At 35.7% G+C, this 22,727-nt stretch overlaps 1 protein-coding gene across 4 annotated transcripts in view; it reads left to right on the top strand.

The window, feature by feature from the left end:
* Nucleotides 1-22,526, top strand: part of LOC138708975 (uncharacterized) — a 110,772-nt gene extending 88,246 nt beyond the window's left edge. For 2 of the 4 annotated variants that reach the window (XM_069839394.1, XM_069839395.1), the window contains 2 exons: nucleotides 9,470-9,700; nucleotides 17,859-22,526. In XM_069839394.1, coding sequence (XP_069695495.1) covers nucleotides 9,470-9,700; nucleotides 17,859-18,176 — 549 coding nt within the window. In that variant the 3' untranslated portion in view covers nucleotides 18,177-22,526. Of the gene's footprint in view, nucleotides 1-1,025; nucleotides 1,581-9,469; nucleotides 9,701-17,858 lie in introns of those variants that run through there. The other 2 variants (XM_069839397.1, XM_069839396.1) reach the window with 2 other exon arrangements.
* Nucleotides 22,527-22,727: the final 201 nt, after the last annotated feature.

The following is a 22,727-nucleotide window of genomic DNA, read 5'->3' as shown; positions in this document are numbered from 1 at the left end:
GAATTTGTAGAGCGACGTGATACCGCCACTGCTTGCCTTCAGTGAAACATGAATGAAACACACAGCAATGTACAGGAAACTCCTCGTATCCGTTTGAATGTCTGTGATTACACGATGTAATCACGATACCCGCTTTGGTCACTGCTGCTGTAGGGTATGACAGTTGAGAACTACAAAAAAAAAAATGTTGTTGTGGCGTGTAACTAAGAAAAGTAAGAGTATGTAGACCCACTGAAATGGTAGTATAAAGGTTATTAAATAATCTATAACCAATTACTATTTTTATGATATTACTCTGTATTTTCGTAATTGTTAAATGCCTATTTTTATTAGTTTAATGCCTATTTCCTGACAATGTTCCTATTCACCTACCTATTTTAGCCAAAATAAATGCCATTACTTCCAGGCTTTAGTAATAAGAAAGTACTTGCCACATACATGACACGGATTTTCAGTATCAGCGTATTCCGGGAATCTCACCGGACCGGTGGATAACAATAAAGTCACGCTGCAGCGAAATAGGAACAAAACTGTTGGAAGGATCGATGACTGTCATGGCGACTGTATAAGTGGTTGCCTGTTCTACGCTAGCAAAATTTTGCGAAATTTCCGTACTGCCATCTCGTTCAAAGAAAAGAGAGCACAAACAATTTATTTCTTGAACCGGTAGTAATAACTGGTCCGTTGACATGTTCGCTCATAAGCCATTAACATATTGTTTTTACGTTGTGCTCATTACAAACACTACAGCAGAACCAAAGCAGAACACACCGCCATGACACAACAGTGCACGATGTGATTCGTGTGCTAATTCCCGCCCTATACAAGAGCCAATCAGATTCACTGATGGCGGCTGATGGAGACTACCACCACCTCTGCAAGCTGATGGCACCGGTGCAACACCGGTGGAGCATCAGTGAATCCATCGGTGAAATCGTAACACAGTGATGCCATCAGATTCCTCAGCGCTGAGATTCGGAATACGCTCAATGTCTTTAGAGAAATGAACCTACTCTTGTTTTCAGATGAAGCCAAGCAGTGGACGTGAACACCAATTATTTAGATGTGGTACAGCTGGTTGTAAGAAGAACTTGAATCCTGCATGTCCTAAGAACTTGCAAGTCCGTAAAGGCAATGAAATAGTGGCTTGCAGAGACGCATGCTCCGTTTCGAAAGAGGACAAAGATTGTTGCCGTGGAAGGTTCAGCAATGAGGAAGAGTGCCAAAGCAGTGAGTCTGCCCAATACTTCAAGAGCAACTGTCCAAATGCTTACAGCCATACGTTCGACGACAAAATGATCTTTTTCAGGTGCGAGGGCACGGATTATGATATTGTCTTCGGATAATAATAACACGTGTGATAAGCAGTGTGGGTTGGAAATAAAACACCTTCTTCCTATTTGCTACACAGAGTGCAATATGTAATTTTACAAGGAGGACAATCAGTGCCTGTGCGGAATGATGTTGCCAAACCTAGTAGGCGTGTAGAGAAACGCTCAAAATTACTCAAAAATGAATATGTTATCTTGTCGGTGTTAATTACTAATGTACTTCAAAACGGTTCAGGAGTGTCATCTTCATTATCTTGATCTTCATTTTCATTTTCATTACTTAAGGTGAGATGGTAAGCCGTATCCCACTAATGTAAAAACATATAATTGATACCAGTAACTCATTTTCTCACGAACTGTTGAATGTACAGTAGTGCCAAAAAAAAAACCGGACCGACCCTTGTAGCTGATTTTAGAGCCTTCTTCACTCCAGAGCACGATAGACTGGTAACTAAGACTTTTGTGGTTCGAATCCTGCCTGGTAAGGAAACTTTTTTTGTTCCTTATTCAAATTTATTCCCAATACTTTTCGATTCCAGCGATATTTTACTACTTAATTAACTTATTGTTCCCAGAACATGAATTTTACCGGATTTTTTTTAATGGCTTTCGAAATGGGCTACGTCAGCAGTCGAAACTACAATAATTTCAATAGATTACTGGCTATCTTGTGAATGCGGGTGTGGCATGCGCAGTGGCCCATTTCGAGGACTTTGATTATTCCGTCGGTCCGCTTTTTTTTTGCCACTACTGTACACAGATAAATTTTTCATAGTGTTTTAACTGAACCTTATAGCAGTGCACACAAGCTCTGTGTTATTTGGAATTGTGGTTTTCTTTTAACGTACCTACAGTAACGTATATATTATGCAAACTAGATCGGTGTATGGTGCGCTATGACTGAAAAACGCATTATCGGTCCAATATTCTTCGACACCACAGTCAGCATGGATGTATACTTGACCTTCTTGGAGTCCACACCCGTGGAATAACGGTTAATGCGTCTGGCGGCGAAACCAGGTAACCCGGGTTCGATTTCCGGTTGGGGTAAGTTACCTGGTTGAGGTTATTTTTCGGGGTTTTCCCTCAACCCAATATGAGCAAATGCTGGGTAACTATCGGTGCTGGACCCCGGATTCATTTCACCGGCATTATCACCTTCATCTCATTCAGACGCTAAATAACCTAAGATGTTGATAAAACGTCGTTAAATTACCTACAAAATAAAAAAAGCCTTCTTGGATGAATTTTATCTCTATCTAACAGAAGAAGAGCATAATTACTGCTTCTTTCAACAAGATGACGCAACATCTCATATGTTTGATAATTCATTTACGCGTATTCATCAGATGTTCACTGAAGAGCAGACTGTGAACAAAACCTTGTGGCCACCGCGGTCACCAGATTTGTCGAAATCTGACTTTTATTTATGGGATACTTGAATGGGAAAGTGTACGAGCAGAATCCCCATACTATTGATGAACTGAAGAATAACATCAGGAATAGCATCTGCACCATCACCTGTGAGGAATTGGCGCGTGTCTATATGAACGTGTCTAGATGTTGGTGGAGGGTATTTTCAACATGTATTATGAAGGAAACATTTTATTCCATTTCTTTGAAAAAAGTTTGTTTCAAATCAAATGAGATGAGACGGGCCTGTTTTATCTACCCAACTCTGTATTATTGAAATCTATTGTCATAAAAAAGCGAATTGAAATATTTTAAAAACAAAGTCGTAGAATGTTTTTACATTTTACCGAAAAACACGATTTTGTACATGGTACGTTCTGTTTCTAGAACCCTCAAATAGAACTGCAATGAGGATGGAACCTTCACGCAGTTCCGGAGCTGCGGAAATGTAACTTTAACTTGTGGTTAAAAACAAATTTCTTTTTCCTGAAGACAATGGGATCACTGTTCTTGTATAATTGAGGTGTTTCGTAAGAGAAGGGCGAACCCGCCAAATGTACCTGTAGAGATAATCGATGCTCAAAGTATTTTACCTGTAAACGAGATAAGGGCGAATCCGCCAAGGATATGTCTGTAGATGATGATAATTATTTTGTACACTGAAAAAGGAATTACTTTATTGAAAATTGCAATCAAATGTCCAATTTATTATTCCAACTTAATAGTGATGATAGATGACATCATGAATTCATCAATATTATGAGAATAATTTGAAAACACTATATTAGAAAAAGCAAAAGGCGTAGAACGTACTCAATAGTGGCAGACATTAATAACAATATAACAGTAATAATAATATTAATAATAATAATAATAATAATAATAATAATAATAATAAAAAGACTTAATCGCACTGTGATGTGACATTCACAAAGTGTCTGAAATTATTAAAAATCAAAAAATAGGTAGATGCCTGTCATGTTATTACCCTTGCTATCAAAAGTGGTCTCACTTGTTCTGGGAACAGAGGCGCTAATAATCCATTACATCATCTTCATGAAGATGTTCCTCTGAGTCGGTCACTGCTAGTTTTCGTACTAATGTACGATTCACCTTTACTCCTTTTAATCTTAACTTGTACGTTTTTCCATTTTTCGACATGCTTCTGATGTTTCCTAGAATAATCAGATATACCTGGTTGATTATCACTGTCACTATTACTCATAATAAGCTATTACAATGTCCATAAATACACGTAGTACGGTTGTACTCGTCTGTGTGGTTACAATAACATTGAGACAATGAATGGCGCGCGCCTTCAGGCAGAGTGGCGTATTCGCCCTTCTTGTACGGAGTAATATTAACATTATGACCCTGTAACAGACTAAACAGTTTCTCCAACGTTACAAACAATGATAATTTCGATGTAGTAAGGGCGAGTCTGCCATCGTCAGCCAGGAATATGTTGCACACATGTGTCTTAAATATTCGGAGGAGTAAAAAAACTCAAAATTCGACCCTTGGCAGGCTCGCCCTTCTATTATGGAACGCCACAATTACAATATTTCTGGATAGTTTATTTTTGACAATCTCACAAAATTATTTATGGTAAGTTCATTTCTATTGAACAATGTAATGTAACTCTTCATCCGTTCACTCTTTTTTATGCAATGTCCAATATTTTTAATGTTTATTATCCAAGTTGGCTTTTGTGTTTCTGTCAATGTGGAATTTCATTAACACATTCATAAACTGAAATATATTTGGGGGTGAGCTGTAAAACCTGGAATTAAAATAACTGAAATGACTCAAAAACCATTTGTAGTGCTTGACATGCTGCTGGTCATGCTAGTTCTGGGTCGGGCAACCGGAGCAAATGAGAGCATTGAGCGTTGTAGACTGTAGTGAGCGGCAGCTGAGATCGTCATGCTGTCACGTGGTCGGAGGTGGATTCATATGTTTCACTGCAGTACGATAGCATTGAGAATGAACACGACGATATGCATTGTTTCAAATATTGGGGGGGGGGGGAGTAAAACTTGTTGAGACAAAGAGACTCCAAAAATCTCATAAATCAACCAAATAAATGTCAAATAGATTTTCTTATTTACTTTGAAAGTGATTGATTTAAAATAATTGATGAGAATAAATATTTTTTTATTAGAAATTGAGAATTCCGTTAGTGCTTTTATTATAAATATCTAGATATAAACAAGTACCGTAAACTGGAGAAATCTTGAACGCTGCGCTGGAGTAAACTTGATCAAAAAACAGGAAAAGAGAGAATTAAATGATATCACATGCGCAGAATATATTTTTAAAGTTCACTATTTTTTCTCCCTTTCATAATTATTGTTTACAATTGTAAGTAACAATTAGGGCTGTTATGATTTAAATCTTTCTTTTTTGTGGTCAAGTTTACACCAACGGTTTAATGAGGGAGGGTGTCCAGTCTTGCATGAAACATTGCCGACCTGAACTAATTATGTTCAAGTTTGGAATTAATGAATTTCCCAACATAGCCAAGTATACTTCACTGTTGACTCATGACTCACGACACGGTCTTTCTACAGATCATACTAAACCATGATGTGGTCGGCTTCTTATTCCTTGTTGTCAATGAACCAATGCGGATTTTGGTCGGTCCAGTAGCGCAAATTCTTCCGGTTTAAACCTTAGTTTTTCTCAACCGACGCATGCGACGGTTCAGAAAAATCAAGGCTTTACCCAACCGTTCACATAAAAATTAGCTTCATCGGAGAACATAATCTTGCACAAAAATTCCGCAAAAAGAAATCGCAAATAGTTCACAATTACTGTTATAGTGCTGGAGTTTTGTGCCATCCGATGCAACAGCTACAGGATTTCCCTATCCCATCAGGTGCCTATTGCGTGGCTTATGCATATTGTAGGTGACGTATGCTAACAGGAAAGAGATGATGTAGGAAGAGTACAAGTTTTGCAGTAGCGCATGAACTCTTTCCACATGGCTGTCGTGCTTCTGGTGCTATCTCTATCTTCAACAGAGCTGGTGAACGCTCGTCAGATACATCTTCAGAACAACCTCGGCTACACCGTGTGGATCGGTATTCTTGCACATCAAGGGAAACAGACTCTTGACAATGGTGGATTTACCCTGTACGCTGGAGGAAGAGTGAGTTGAAATATGTATACCGGTATCCTAGTAAAGTGACCTCAGAGTCAAAGAATTCAACGATATAATCCTCTTCTCCTAATCTAGAGATCGAGAGTAGAATCTGGAATCTAGACTCAGTGCTTGCTTTTCTTCAGCCGCAAGGCCCGCTCTTTCATCTTTTTGCGAGTCTTCCTATAATTCTGTTCTCGATCTCTTGATTACATCTGCTCGTACTGTGGTTATATCACTCCTTCTGACAAACGTTTATGCATTTGGTATATAGAGTGCAAACAATATAAAATGCCAAAAATATATAGACAGTAGACTACATATCAGTCTACAGAACAGAAAGCATAATGAAATTTAATTATTTCTTATATTTTAATTTTAATTTGTAAAATACTATGTTTTTAAGATTGATAGTAGTTAATTTTTTGTTTACATTTCCACTAAACGTGACTACCACTGCCAATGACTTTGTGCCCAACACATACTCATACACAAGAGAGTAACAAAGGACTCCCTCAGCATACGTCTCGGGTAAAGTAATTGATTACTGTCTATTGTCGGTTTCAAAAACATTAGACTGACAAATCACTTTCTTTCTGGGAAAAATCTTGATTGTTACACAAAAACATTATAATTATACTTTTTTCCTCAGTTATTTGTACTCTACCACTAGTATATTTCTTTGTGGCAGTTTATATCGTTTACACTCTTTATATTGAACTTCGTAAACTTTTGCTTATATATTCATTCCCTAATCTGACTGCTCTGCTTGCTCCCAATATTACTTTAGCAAGGGAATCTTATACGACGTGAGATCGAAAGGCTCTGAGAAAATTGCACAGGATAAGTATAGGCCTACTGTAAACGAATGAACTAATCTACAAAACTGTAGCGGCTTTATAAACTGTATGGAACAAAAATAAGTTTTAAATTTCGTATAAAATTATATGTCCTACTAGTATTTGAATAGACTAAAGTACACACATGTGGAGTAACGGTTAGCGTGCCTGGCTGCGAACCCAGGTGGCCCGGGTTCGATTCCCTGTCGGGACAAGTTATCTGATTGTGGTTTTTCCGGGGTTTTTCCTCAACCCAATATGATCAAATGCTGGGTAACTTTCGGTGCTGAATCCCGGACTCATCTCACCGGCAATCTCACCATCTTTTTAACCTAAGATGTTGATTAAGCGTCGTAAAATAACCTACTAAAATACAAATAGAAATGTTTTGAAAAAAATGGATATGATATAAATTGGAGTACAATGGTCAAGGGGTAAAAATCCTCGAATATAAATTAAATTGCATGACGTATAGCCTATATTGATTCTTTGGTCTGACCGATAGATATAAATGTTTGCTGACGATGACACCCAACGGGTTAAGACTGTTAACGAGGGAATTCCCTATTTATCGTCAGCTCTCTCTGAAGTTCAAATGAAAGCACACATAGTCATGAAATTACGTAAAATGTGTGTCAGGACAGCATCACTTCAATGTACAGATCTTACATCATTTTATCTCTGCCTCTGTGTAACGTCACATTTTCGGTGGGGAAGAAAAGAGAGGGCAGAAAGGTTGTAATGCTTTTTAATACTCTAACGCCCACGAATAAGTTAAACTACTTGAAATTTTACAGTCATTGACCACCAGAGATGAAATGTAATTTCTGTAGAGCATTGAGTCAACGCTAAGTGGGTGTATAGGGACCAAGGGGTGTGTTTTTGTTTTGATGAACTTTAAAACAATGCTAACTCAAGTAAAGTTCATGTGACTGTAGCCTGTATACTCGTATATTTTGTTGGTTTTACATTGTTTATAGTTTGATTTTCTCTATTATTTTATTTTATTTCTGATGATGTAGAAGGGATAGTCTAGTGGTCTTAAATACATCAAATTATATAAATAAACAAAAAATAATAATAAAATAAAAAACTGTTAAAAGCAAGGCTCATGATGCAACGTTTTCTTCTCGGTGCCTGACCTACAGCTGTTTTAAATTCAGTTAATCCTGGTAGGCATTAATTAAGTGACTGTATGTAAAGATTCATTTTTATGAACGAGGTTGTCTATAGTTGAGTTTCCGAGATTTTCGAGAAGTCTAACAACCAGTTTAATTAAAGATAGAAGCAGAAATGAAAACCCGGGTAATGCCGGGTGTTTCCAGCTAGTTATGAATAAAGGCAAAGCTCAAAGCCTCAATTGGACGGAGTTACGCCATAATAGACCAACCGACAATTTGAAAGAAAAAAAAGAGAGGGAGATATTTGTACAAATCTGTTGATGGCAGGCTAACTTAACTCGGAAAAAAAATTAAGAATGCGATATCTGAATTTTGCTGCTATTTATAAGCAAACATTCGTTTATTGCATAAAATTCATTTATTTATTTTGCTTTGAAATATTAATTCAACTGCTCGTCTCTTATTAAAAATCGGTTAGAGTTTATTGGTATTATTTGTGCTATTTTTTTGTAGTAGTATGAATGTTATAATACTTCTTGCTTAAAATGTTTTAAAAAGAAACAGATTTATTTCAATGGTCATTATTTCGAAACAGGTTCTATCTATCTGTCTGCCTGCCTGCCTGCTTGTCTGCCTTCATATAACACGCGGAGAAAGTCCCCTGCAATCGGCAAGCAGTAGAGTAGAGCTTGAAATTCGAGGAATATTATGGACAGGAAAATATGGATCATACAGGAATGGGTATTTAAGAGTTGCTAATTTATTATAAAAATGAATCTGTAACAACGTTAATTTTATATCCCAGAATATATATGTGTACGTATAAATAAATAGATAGACAGACAGACAGACAGACAGACAGACAGATAGATAGATAAATGAATAAATAAATAAATAATTAAATAGATAAATAAATAAATAGACAAATAAGTAAATAAATTGATGAATAAATAAATAAATTATTGAATGAATGAATAAATAAATAAGTAAATAAATAGATAAATAAATAAATAAATAAATAAATAAATAGATAGATAAATAAGTAAATAAGTAGATGAATAGATAAATAAATAAATAAATAAATAAGTAAATGAATAGATAAAAAAATAGATAAATAAGTAAATAAATAAATATATGAATAGATAAATATATAAATAAATGAATAAATAGATAAATAAATAAATAAATGAACAAATAAAGAAATAAGTATATAAATAAATACATAATAAATAAAGAAATAAGTAAATAAATAAATAAATAAATAAATAAATAAATAAATAAATAAATAAATAAATAAATAAATAAATAAATAAATAAATAAATAAATAAATAAATCAACATTACCTTAAACTCTTCAGCAATATCCTTCAAATTTGCGTCGTTTTCTACGTTGTCAAAAATAAACGTTTTCTGACATACCTTACCGGTATGCGGGGGTTTGGATTTTCGTCACAACAACAGACCACATTGTACTGTTTTGATGCTTTCTTTAGATTAAACGCATTTTACTAAATCGGCGGAGCAGTGTATATTTTTCTTATTCGTTTATCACTATGTAGAAAGAAGGACAATACTCAATAAACGATGCTTACGTACGTGTTCCGTATTTATTTTTTTTAGAGAAATGTAAATATGCCAGATAACTGGGGTGGATACTTCTGGGCTCGAACTGGCTGCAATTTCGATGACTCTGGACATGGGCGTTGTGCCACTGGAGACTGTGGTGGCAAACTGCACTGCACTGCAGGACACATGCCCCCAGCCTCCCTGGCGGAATTCAATTTTGAGCTTATTAAAGGGCTCGATATCTATTGCGTCAGTTTAATAAATGGTTTCAACGTTGCCATCCAGGTAAAGTTGTCATAAGATACAAACTAAGGTTAAGGAATATCTATTAAGTAAACTGGACTGATGGAATAGAATGTGACTTTCCTTTGATCTTAAACTAATGACCAGGCTTAGGATCCGGGACACTTTAGCAACCAATGTGCGCACAACTTGACTATAGAGTTCCTTGAACATAGTAGACAGATATACTGTGAATGTAAACAACGACGTCAATGTGCTTGGTTGTAGCCCAGATCACATATAGATTGCTCATGCCTATATTACTCGATTGTACATTCTTAGACAAAAAAAAAATGACCGGACTCTTGAAGCGTAAATTTGTCCAAGTTCCGTTCGGCTGTGCGCTTGATACACAAGACTAAAATCAGAGTAGCAAGGACGAAACCAGCGAGAGCCAAGAACATACTCTTATACCGGCAAACAACGGTTTGGACTGTGTATGTGTCATAGCTCCGTGGTAAAACTCTGACTTCATACGCAGAAAACCCGGGTTCGTATCCGCCTTCGGGTAAGTATGTATATTTATTTCGTTTTATTTTTTCTCTAGCTGAAGATGAATGATACATTTATTAACGTGCACTGGAGTTTGGAAATTAAACAGAAACGTTCAGTAATATCGGAGACTTCGTTCTAATTACCCTTGAATTAAAACAGATGCTAAATTCTTGGATTTTCTCCCTTTCCATAAGGAGTATTGCTCAGTTACTAAAATTAGTATTAGTAGTAGTAGTAATATAATAATAATAATAATAATAATAATAATAAGAGTATAATAATAATAATAATAATAATAATAATAATAATAATAATAATAATAATATTGCAACAACGAGAATAATAACAATAATAATATTCATAGTATTACAAACCCGAGAATAATAATAATAATAATAATAATAATAATAATAATAATAATAATAATAATAATAATAATAATCATCATCATTATCATCATAAAGTTAATAGTATTGCAAAAACGAGATGAATAATGTTAAAGACAAAACCAATGCGTTCCAGATATAAGCTACACTCGTAAATAGTGCCGTTACATATCTGCTTTGTAATAGCTCCTTGGTAACAGCCTTGCTTCTTGTGTAGGCGATTCAAGGTCGTGTACCCCGCAAGGACGTCAGATGTTTATTTCTATACTACTTACTTACTGGCTTTTAAGGAACCCGGAGGTTCATTGCCGCCCTCACAAAAGCCCGCCATATCCTGAGCAAGATTATATTGATGTGTAATTTATTTAGAGACATCTGGAACTTCTGAAAACAAACATAGTTCTGCGCACGTGTAACTGCGCATATTAAACGTGAAATAACTATTCTCTCTTGTCATTATCAGGAGTAACATGGCTGACAAAAGACATAGGCCAGATATGTGTAGACAAGCTCTACTCTCTCTTGTGAGAGATGCGGGATTTTCCGCTACTGAGGGAGGTAGGCGACTAGGAGTGCACGATTCCACAGCTAGAAGATGGGTGAGATTATCCAGAGAAGGAATTGAACATCGTCATCCAACTCGTGCACAGGACGCTGTTTTAGTTGCAGAAGTAGAAGCGAACCCATTTCTTCAATTGAAGTAAATGCCCGTTTCCCTGGATCTTCTCGCACTGTCATAAGGAGTCTGCGGGACGTAGGACGTTATCCAAGAGCGGCAGCAACGAAAGGGTGCATCACAGATGACCACAGATTATTCCGCCTTGCATTTGCAGAGAAAAAATGTTAATTTAGTTTGGAATAAGGTAATATTTCAGACGAAGTTACTTTTTCCTCTGAAAATTACGGACGGCAAATAGTCTACCGTTCACGGGGATCCCGATACGATCCTACGCATATGGCAACTCGCTTTCGCAGTGGCCGTGTATCTGTTCCATGTTGGGGCTGGATGTCCAGTGACGGTCTAGGTGTTCTTGGCGGCTCGACGGAAATCTTAATGCCCAACAATACGAGGTCTTATTGGAAAATGTTATCCTTCCCTCTGTACGGTTGACATATCCTGATAATGAGATCATATTTCAACAGGATAATCATGTTCACACATGTGTCGAGGTCGTGAGATAGTTTTCAGAGAGGCCATATATTAGACTGATAGAATGGCCTCCCTGTTCACCAGATCTGAATGTCCTAGAAAATGTGTGGTCGGAGGTGAAGAAAACTGTGAACGCGATGATAAATACAATGCCACGTCGGCTGACCACAAAAGATGCACTCTGCAACATTATCGAGGAAACTTGGATCGTGTATCTTCACGTCGACAATACCTGAGATGCCTGATCGGGTCCATACCTCGTAGGATGCAGGCGGTTATAGATGTGGAGGGATTACATACCCGGTATTGAATTTTTTGTCTATTTTGATTTTTGTTTATTGGTCTCCGAGATGTATTTCTTTATTTTGTTTAAAACAAAGAAAAGAATTATGTTTGTTCGTTCCTATCCGAGAAGGATTTCCTTTACGTAAAGTTTATTTTTCTTTATTTCTATCCGAGAAGATTTCGTTTAGTCTCTTTAAATACACGATAGAAGGAAAAGGATTGCTATTATGTATCTAACGTGCCCTTTGTAAATATTCCACTTTCCGTTAAATATTTCACAATACTGGTTATTATCAATATACAAGAAGTAAAAAATAAGAATGAAAAAAACAAAGTTTAGACTGAGATTCGAGCTCGAAACCTTTCGAATACAAGACCACAATGCTACCAACTACGCTATGCGAGAGAAACGATAAATCTTCTATTTAAAAAGCATGTTATATCATGTAGTGGTAGCAGTGGAGTGTTGGAAACATTTACGACAGAAGATATTCGTTTGCGTGTGTATCATGCTCTGACGAATGCACCCGAAGTCTTCCGAATCGGACATAGAATCTGGAGCCCGGTCATTTTTTTTTTTGTCTAAGAGTGTACTTTGAAGAGAACAACCGCCAAGATCGCCACCCGTCCGCCGTAAATGAACACGAGATGGCAGTACAGTCGCTAATGCAGTTATGACGTGACTCCTTATGTAACAACTAGATGGCAGCATAGTAAACCTGACAAAAATTTGTTACCGTCAAAACCTATAACGCAGAGCAATCTGGGTATATATGATCTAGGGTTATAGTCTACTGTTAATAGTACAATCAAGTGATGGTGGAAAATGAAATAGGATAAATACCTCAAGTTTTCGTGTCCCTCGGCGACGTTGAAGGCGTTAGCGTTACAATGAACAACCATGTACATACTTGCAGCAGTTCGAAAAAACTGAATTGAAAATTCACTGTGATGGTCTCAGTTGGTATCGTAGGGAGAGACGGAAGGATACTGTACCTGTGATCACGAACCGGATTGTACACTAATGCACAGGTATACCAAACTCACCTCACCTCAACAAATTTTTGGCTTCAGAATATTAGGTAATTAAAGAAATGATACTCCTGAATAGTTCATTCTATCTCTGTAATATTATTTTGTGCGAGATCGTGCGTATTTGCTTGTTTTCCGCACAGAACCAATACGCGGTAAGTGTGAAATACCATATTCAGTATTCCCAACGTAACACATATAACAATTTCCCTCTTCTTACCGCTTAAGCGCCACATTCATTTTACTGCTTTAGGCTTTTAACATATTATTTTTAGAGACGTATAACATAGTAATAATTATAAATTGGAAACTTACCACTGCAATTTCACCTAAATTGCAATGTTAATTATTGTTTTTAAATATTTGCAAAAATTAAGTAAAGTCTACTACTCCACGAAACTTATTTCATTCCTGATACAAGTAACATTAAGGAAGCCGTGAAAAAATCAACAAGATTCCAGATGCGGATGTTATTACTGCAATATGTTATATAAATAACATTGTTAAAATATTAAAATGAAAAATAAATCATTACATAACCTTACCGTTTGTTTTAAGTTCGCATTTATAGACAGGGGGGGGGGGAAGACAGACGTATATCACGGCCTGCTTGAGTATAGTAAACACAGAAAACATTTTATAGCAACAATGTTGAAGAAAGATATTTTGGTTTTCCGAAGTTGCCGTCATTAAACAGAAACCAACGTGGATATTTCATTGCAACTAATTAGAAATTCGTCTTTCAGGTATGTAATAAACGATCTTCGCACAAAATAATATACGATACACGAGCGGTATGTTTGTTTTCATGTTCTCGGAAATTAAAAAAGCTCAAGTACGTTTCGCTTTTTCAATCTTTTCCTCGACCATGAAAACGTCAACATACCGCTCTTGTAACGTAAATAATAATAATAATAATAATAATAATAATAATAATAATAATAATTTATTTAATCTGACAGGATTAAGGCCATAAGGCCTTCTCTTCCATCCTACCAGATAGCACATATAAATACAAAAAAGAAATACAAACACTGATGAAAATGATACAACTTAAGTTAAAGCCCTATAGAGGGTCAACAGAGTCAAAAGTACATTATAGTGCTCTCATCGAGCTAATACAACGAAAAGAAAGAAAACAGAGATAGCAATGATGTTATTGATAACTGACAACAATAATAATAATAATAATAATAATAGTAGTAGTAGTAGTAATAATAATAATAATAATAATAATAATAATAATAATAATAATAATAAATACATTACATATTAATTTTCAATTTTACAACAGCATAGTTACAATATTTACTATTTGTCATGGGTTAAGGTGAAGTTGCGCAACCTGACATGTGTTCAACAAACAATTCCACGAACTAGAATGTGATTTTTTAATTTAAATTTGAATTTTGATATTGTCCGACAGTCTCTGACGTGGTCAGGGAGAGAATTCCAGAGGCGTGGAATAGATATGCTGAAAGATGATGAGTAGAAGGATGTTCTGTGCAGAGGAATAGAGAGAAGGCACATGTTCCGGGTTCGAGGTAGTGAAAGGTAAACAAAACGAGATGCTAGGTAAGAGGGTGTGGAGGTGTGGATGATTTTAAATAGTAATAAGAGAGAGTTGAAGAATCTTCTTTCTTTAAGTGGACTCCAAGACAACAATTCTAGTGACGGTGTTACACGATCGAATTTTCTAATGTTACAAACGAAACGAACGCAGATATTGTGAACACGCTGTAGTCTATGGGCAAGATCAGTATTTAGATTCGTGAATAAAGAATCGCAATAATCGAAGTGGGGCATCACTAAAGTTTGTTACTATAACCCTTAAAACTCAAGAATAATGATATTTTATAAATAATTTCAAATTAGTGTAACTCTGAAAATATTGAGATTAGGAAAAATATTTATATGACTTTTTTGCTTAGAATATCTTCGGAAATAAGCTCCGTAAGGGACAGTAAATCCTCGGGAATCACTCTGTATAATATAAAAATGGATTTGAAGGGATGCACTTTGTCAAGGTTATGGAATTGTTTTGTTTAAGACCAAATGATAAATCAAGTGAAACCAGTGTTCTAGAGTACGAGCACTAATGTGATTGTGTTAAACTGTTTCGACGGTGAATTTAATAATAATTTATGTTTTTTCCTGAAATTCTCAACAAGGGTTAGGTCTTCTATAGGTAAGGGAAGACTGCACTGAAAATCATGACCATTTTCCAAAAAATTGTATTGAATAATTCACTTTTGTAAACTGTATATTTTCATTATTTTCATAACCCAAATCGATTTAGTTCAATTCTGAATACAAATATATTTAGTTTTCTTTTTAATTAATGCTGTACGAGGGTGTGGTTTTAAGGGGTTAGGTACAGCTTACAGCAGTAAAATTTTTGGAAAAATTTAACATTTTTTTTTCCTCCATTACTGTATCCTATACAATAATGAAAATTAGTACGTGTAAAACATTGTCCTTCTGCTATATGAAAAAAATATTTTTACGATTTAAAAAAATATTTATATATATATTTTTTTCAAAAGCCAAAGTTCACTGTGCAGTGATGAAGCGTTTCCCTCATAACTCATAAGCTTGTTAACTCTTTCACGTTCTCTCTCTTTTATTTTATTACTGAAACTCATGTTTACAAAATCATGCTCTTTCAACTACATTCCTTAATAAATAATATATATATAAATATTTTTATTTTGCTTTCGATATTTGACCATTTTTTAAAATGAATTTATTTTTTTATCAGACAATCTATCTAAGGTAGAGAAGTGATTTTGCATCATATTGTAGATATGACATGCATAAATAAACACACAAAATTTCATCACAGAATGTTGGATACTTTTTGAGTTATGATGATGTTACAGATGAGTTAATGCTCTTCATTTTTCCAGCTTCAAAATAACTGTAATATTTCTAAGTCAAAATATTCATTTGAACTGTAAGATTAATTGTTATTAACACAAACTACTGAAAATAAGTGGCAGAAAAATATAGTAGGCTACAGAGTAAAACGTTCCTAGATCTCGGAGCTATGAAATTAACACTGCAGGCTCTCAAAATATTTCTTCTTACTTGAAAAACATATTTTAACAGCTGATCTCTCTATGAGTAAGTGTTACAAACTATTGGGCAACAAAAATTATCCATTACCTAGCCAAGACCATTTAGATTCAATGCCCATAAAACTTGTAAAATTTTACAGATAATACAATATAATATTTGATTTATTCAGTCTTATGACAAATCAATTACTAAAACAATGACATATATATCATAACATGTAGTCATTGAGTTTTATACAAATTAAGTTACGAACGTTTTCGCCCATTCAGGCATCTTCAGGTTCAGTGTACAATATCTCATTATTAAAACTGTATGATGATTGCAATGGTAGTCGATGAGATGAACTGTTTAAAATTGATCATGATATATATAAAATGTGCAAACATATGCATAATTAAAATGTAATCATGTTACAAGGTCATAAAATTGTGAAAATAGAGAATACGTAGTGTTTTACATTTTAAGCTCCATAATACTCAGTGTAGCTCTTGTTTTGTAGATTCCATTAAAATGATGAATTGTATCTGAAATATATAATTATGAAATAGAAAAGAGCAAACCTTCAAACTTAAGAGTGTGATTGGATTGAATTATCAAATGTACTCACGTTATTAAAACGTAGCAACTGCACAGGCTGTCGTGATCTGAAGTAGTGTTTATCTGTAATGAAAACTTTAATGTCAAACATTTTGAAAATTTTTTAAAGTATTGAAATATACTAATTATGTGAACATACTTACGAAGACACGAGGCGACCTTGCTGCTTTAGATACTATGGCTAATATGACGCGAGCGATGTATGTGCTCGTGTAGACAGCTGACGAGGAAGGATATTACGTTGTGATGGGGTTAAAAGTTGTATAGGGGATTCCGGATTTGAGTCAAATTTTCGTTGAGGATGTTGTTATCCATTTGAATCTGTTTTGCAATATAATATTCCTCTGCAGAATTTATCAATTTTGTATCTATTCCAGATTTTAGTATTTTTAAGGTTTTGTGTATCGGGCCTAATTCATGTCCCGTATCTATTGATGGGAGGCGTATGTGGATTTTTTACGGTTATGTTTGAAATCCGAAATATGCTCATTGTATCTAATTTTAAAGTTTCTTTTAGTTTGTCCTATATATTTTTTCTTACATGTAAAACATTCCAGTCTGTAAATACCATTATTATGAAGCTTATTAACTTCATGAAGTCTATTGTTTAAGTTGTTATTAAGTTTATTATTTGGTTTATGTCATATGTGAATATTTTCCTTTTTAAAAAAGTTAGCCAATTTATTTGATATATATTTATTATATGATAAACCGAAATATTTTTTGCTAATGTTATTTTGTTTTGTTAAAGTAGATTTATTGCTTAATTCTTTTTTTCTTTTGTTCTTATTTTGTTCTGAATATTTACAACATGCTTTCCAAGTTGTAAAATTTTCCTTTTGAAGAGAAAAACATTAGAATATTTAAATTTAGTGCCTTATCTATGTCGCACACTAATAATAAAGACATAATTCTGAAAAATACTTTTTTATTGGAATTCCCAGTTTGCCTAGAATAACTGTAATATGACGGCATTCTGATGGATTTTTGACAGTAATTTCGCATAATTATTTGGGGAAAATATTATGTAAAACTGGAGTGTAACACGCCTAATGAAGAAGTATAAGCTTAGGTTATTTAAATGACACCGATTTCCTATACTTGTTTAGAAAACTGAACTTCCTCCTGTTTTCAGATTAAGCCAAGCAATGGACGTGGATACCAGCACAGATGTGGCACAGCCGGTTGTGTAAACAACTTGAATCCTTCATGTCCTAACAACTTGCAGGTCCGTAAAGGCAATGAAATAGTGGCTTGCGATAACGCATGCTACGCTTTGAATACTGATACAGATTGTTGCCAGGGAGATCTCAGCCCTGTGGAAAAATGTCAATCTAGTGATACTACCGAACACTTCAAGAGAAACTGTCCCAATGCTTGCACTTATGCCTCTGACGACACGAGCTGCAATTTCATCTGCGAGAACACAGATTATGACATTATCTTTGGATAACTATAAGAATTGCTGATAATATAGTGCTAACAGGAAATAAGTGTAGTAGTCTACCTACTTTATATTTCTTTAGCTTTATATTTTACTTATAGTCAGTTTAACTCCTAGGCCATATCGAGACTGTTTGTAGTTTTACTGCTGCTTTTCAACTGTCTATTATTTTGTGCTAATTGGGGTCCAATCGCCTTTATTTTACTCAAATTTTGTTACATTTAGTAGATGTAAACCACCTCGATCAGATTAATGGCACTGCGAATTGAATCCCGGACCTCCCGAATGCGCGTTGTAATTGAGCCATCTTACTAGGTAAGTGTAGTTCTTGTTCGATAGACAATTAGGCATCTTCCAAAGATTTAATCCTCAGTAGAATGCTAGCCTATATTACTTCGTTCCAGGATCTTTGCGATCTGAAAGTCACAAACATTTCAACATGTACTTACTTACTCGCTTTTAAGAAACCCGGAGGTTCATTGCCACCCTCACATAAGCCCGCCATTGGTCCCTATCCTGAGCAAAATTAATCCAGTCTATATCATCATATCCCACCTCCCTCAAATCCATTTTAATATTATCTTCCCATCTACGTCTCGGCCTCCCCAAAGGTCTTTTTCCCTCGGGCCTCCCAACTAACACTATATGCATTTCTGGATTCGCCCATCTCAAACGTCTGGATTTAATGTTCCTAATTATGTCAGGTGAAGAATACAATGCGTGCAATTCTGTGTTGTGTAACTTTCTCCATTCTCCTGTAACTTCATCCCTCTTAGCCCCAAATATTTTTCTAAGCACCTTATTCTCAAACACCATTAACCTATGTTCCTTTCTCAAAATGAGAGTCCAAGTTTCACAACCATAAAGAACAACCGGTAATAGAACTGTTTTATAAATTCTAACTTTCAGACTTTTTGACAGCAGACTGGATGATAAAAACTTCTCAACCGAATAATTACAGGCATTTACCATATTTATTCTGTGTTTAATTTCCTCCCAAGTATCATTTATATTTGTTACTGTTGCTCCCGGGTATTTGAATTTTTCCACCTCTTCAAAGGATAAATTTACAATTTTTATATTTTCATTTCTTACAATATTCTCGTCACGAGACATAATCATATACTTCGTCTTTTAGGGATTTACTTCCAAACCGATCTCTTTACTTGCTTCAAGTAAAATTCCCGTATTTTCACTAACATATTCACATATTTCTCCTAACATATTCACGTCATCATTTCAACATTTGCTTTGATAAAAGGTAAGATACATATAACGAGCTTTTGTATAGAACATTTTTTATAAAATTAAAATTTAAGAAGTTATTAGCAATATCCCAACTTTTTTTTTTCACTCTGTATAATTTCATTTGTTAATAATTTTGTAAATAAAATTGACTGTTAAGCTTTTTCAAGAAGCAGCCTTAAATTTCGAGGAGGCGTATATAATATACATACACACATACCTAAGCTTACATAAACACGTACATACATACATACATACATACATACATACATACATACATACATACATACATACATACACACATACATAAGTGTTCTGCCCATGGGCAGGTCTTTCACTGCAAATCCAGCATTCTCCAGTCTTTCCTATTTTCTGCCTTCCTCTTAATCTCCGCATATGATCCACATCTTAATGTCGTCTATCATCTGATATATTCTTCTGCCCCGAACTCTTCTCCCGTTCACCATTCCTTCCAGTGCATCCTTCAGTAGGCAGTTTCTTCTCAGCCAGTGACCTTACCAATTCCTTTTTCTCTTTTCGGTCAGTTTCATCATCATTCTTGCTTCACCCATTCTTTCCAACACAACTTCATTTCTTATTCTGTCTGTGCACTTAACACGCTCCATTCTTCTCCATATCCACATTTCAAATGATTTTTGTTGTCGTTCCTCTTTAATTTGTTCTAATGTCCATGTTTCCGCCACACTCCATACAAAGCACTTCACTAGTCTCTTCCTCAGTTTCTATTTCAGAGATCCGCAGAAGGTGCTTGCCATTGCCATTGATATCCTCCTTTTGACTTCCTGACAGCAGCTCCTGTTACTGCTGATAGTATACCCGAAGTATTTGAAGCTTCCACTTTCTCTACTTCTTTGTTTAGAGGTCGCAAGTTTACCTTCTTTATTTATCTTGCGACAACCATGATTTTTGTCTTGTTTGCATTTATTTTCATCCCATAGTGCTCACAGCTGTCAATTAGCTCCAGTAGCATATCCCTTACTTTCGTCTCCTCTTCTGCTAGAAACACCATATCATCAGCAAATTTTTATGCACTTTATTCTTCTTCCTCCTACTTTTACCATTCCCATGTTATGAAAACAGTTCTTCACCAAATCCTCCAAGTAGATGATGAACAGGATAGATGATACTCCTCTCCCTATTTCACTTCCTTCTGACATTTCTTCTCCTATCCTGACTTTCACTCGTTTCGTATGTAGGTTACTGAACAGTCTCCTGCCTTTTCAATCTGCACTTATTCTCTTCAGGATGTCCATCAGTTTGTTCCAATCCATTCTGTCAAACGCCTTTTCTATGTCCACAAATACTATATATAACTTACTTCTTTATTCTTCTCTAGGTATATTACACCGATTGTTCGTAATAGTCAGTGGCGGCTCGTGGGTATTGAATTAAGGGGAGCTGCATACAAAAATAAACCAATCAACTTACTTTATTTAAAGATTGGTTCCATGCGCCTTGTCTTGTAGGTTGCAAACTTTTGAATCATCTTATTAAAATCCGATATGTCGTTTAACATAATCTTTACAATGGAAAACATAGCTAATGCGGTCAGTCTCTCTTCTCTCATCGTATTTGTAAGATAGGATTTTACTCTCTTCAAACACGAAAAGCAACGTTCTGGTTGGGAAGTTGTCATTGGTATGGTGATAGCTATGCGTAGTAGTTTCACAACTTCTGAGAATGAGGCCTGCAAGTTCTCAGATAGAAGAAACTGCAAGAGCTTGACTGCGTCACTGATATTTCTGAATTCTTGTTTCTGATACAACACAGTGACTTCCGTTTTTGGTTTGTCTTTATCGAGCACTGGGAAAAGCTTCACACATACATTTAGGTCCTTTTCAGGAAATGAGCTTTTGTAGCTTTCAATTTTTTTTTTTGACACAGAAGAGAAGAAAATATCAGATGATCTATGAACTGGAATCGGGTGTTAGCTTGTGTGATAATGAGGTCACACACTTCCTTGGCTGCCGCAACCATTGTCTGAATTCCTTCGAACTTACGACGCTTGTTAGGGTTTTCATTTTCACAGATCTCGCTGCTCAACTGTGCACTGTTCCGTATTGCCTGTATGGCATTAACAAAACTTGATATGCAGAGTCGGCCTCGGTAGCATAGTCGGTTGCGGGTTCGATCCCGGCCCAAGTCGATGGCATTTAAGTGTGTTTAAATGAGACAGGCTCATGTCAGTAGACTTACTGGCATTTAAAAGAATCCTGCGGGACAAAATTCCGCCACACCGGCGACGCTGATATAACCTCTGCAGTTGCGAGTGTCTTTAAATAAACCATAATTTAAATTTTTATATGCAGATTTGAACCTTAGAAATATCTAACTGGGGATGTTGTAGTTGGTTGTATAATATATCTACATGATACATCAATAAATGAAAAAAAAAAAAAAAACTGAGCCAGAAATTGAATTCAGGATCTTCAAGAGCACGCACCAGGGCTCTTGCCTCATTTATTGTGATGTTAGATGTTTCAGATTCCATTATGGTTTGAAAACATTCTAGCAGTGGCTCCTTCTTCTCATGAACAACATTTACTGTTCTTATTTTAAATCCATCTTGTTGCCCCAGCTGATGGAATTATCTTTCGAACACATTAATTTAATATGGACTGTGTGGAGATCGAGAGAAGAAAGCAGGGATACTGGATAAATTAGCAAAAAATATGCGAGCTTTGTAGGCTATTTTGTTTAGCGGCTCTTTCCATTATGAGATTCAACTGATGGGCACTTAATTTCACATTTCCCCTGAATTGTTAAGGTACTGAACTGAATAGACTGCAAATATTGTACTGAATTAAACATTGTCGCACTTGTTATGCTCGCAACGTTAAAGAAAATGTATTTAAAATAGCGCGCTACTGACAAACTGCTGCAAATTTTGCAGCGCCTGGAAACTCTGGATTCACGGCAAGGGGCTAGCAGGGGAAGAGGTAAAACTAACGTGCAAAGCTTCCTAGACGAAACTGGCATCTCCAGGGGAGAAAGTGGCTTCACCCTATAGACCTTGTCTCTGGTTTCGCTCAGGCAGCACCAGGGGAGGAAGTGACTTCACTAACGATTGCGTGCATGTCAATGAGAGCGGGGGGGGGGGGAATTTTCGAGCCACTGAATACAGACTGTATAATAAATGTATTTCACAACAAATGTCGGGGGGTACTGCAGCTCCGCAGCCCCCCTTCGAAAGCCGCCCCTGGTAATAGTCCAATTGCATCCCTTGTACCTTTTTCTTTTGTGAAGCTAAACTGTTCTTCCAACTGTTCTTCCATCTTAGAATATAAACATCGA

The sequence above is a fragment of the Periplaneta americana genome, chromosome 11 (genome assembly GCF_040183065.1).
Source record: "Periplaneta americana isolate PAMFEO1 chromosome 11, P.americana_PAMFEO1_priV1, whole genome shotgun sequence".
NCBI lineage: Eukaryota > Metazoa > Arthropoda > Insecta > Blattodea > Blattidae > Periplaneta > Periplaneta americana.
This window is presented reverse-complemented; position numbering and strand designations above follow the sequence as displayed.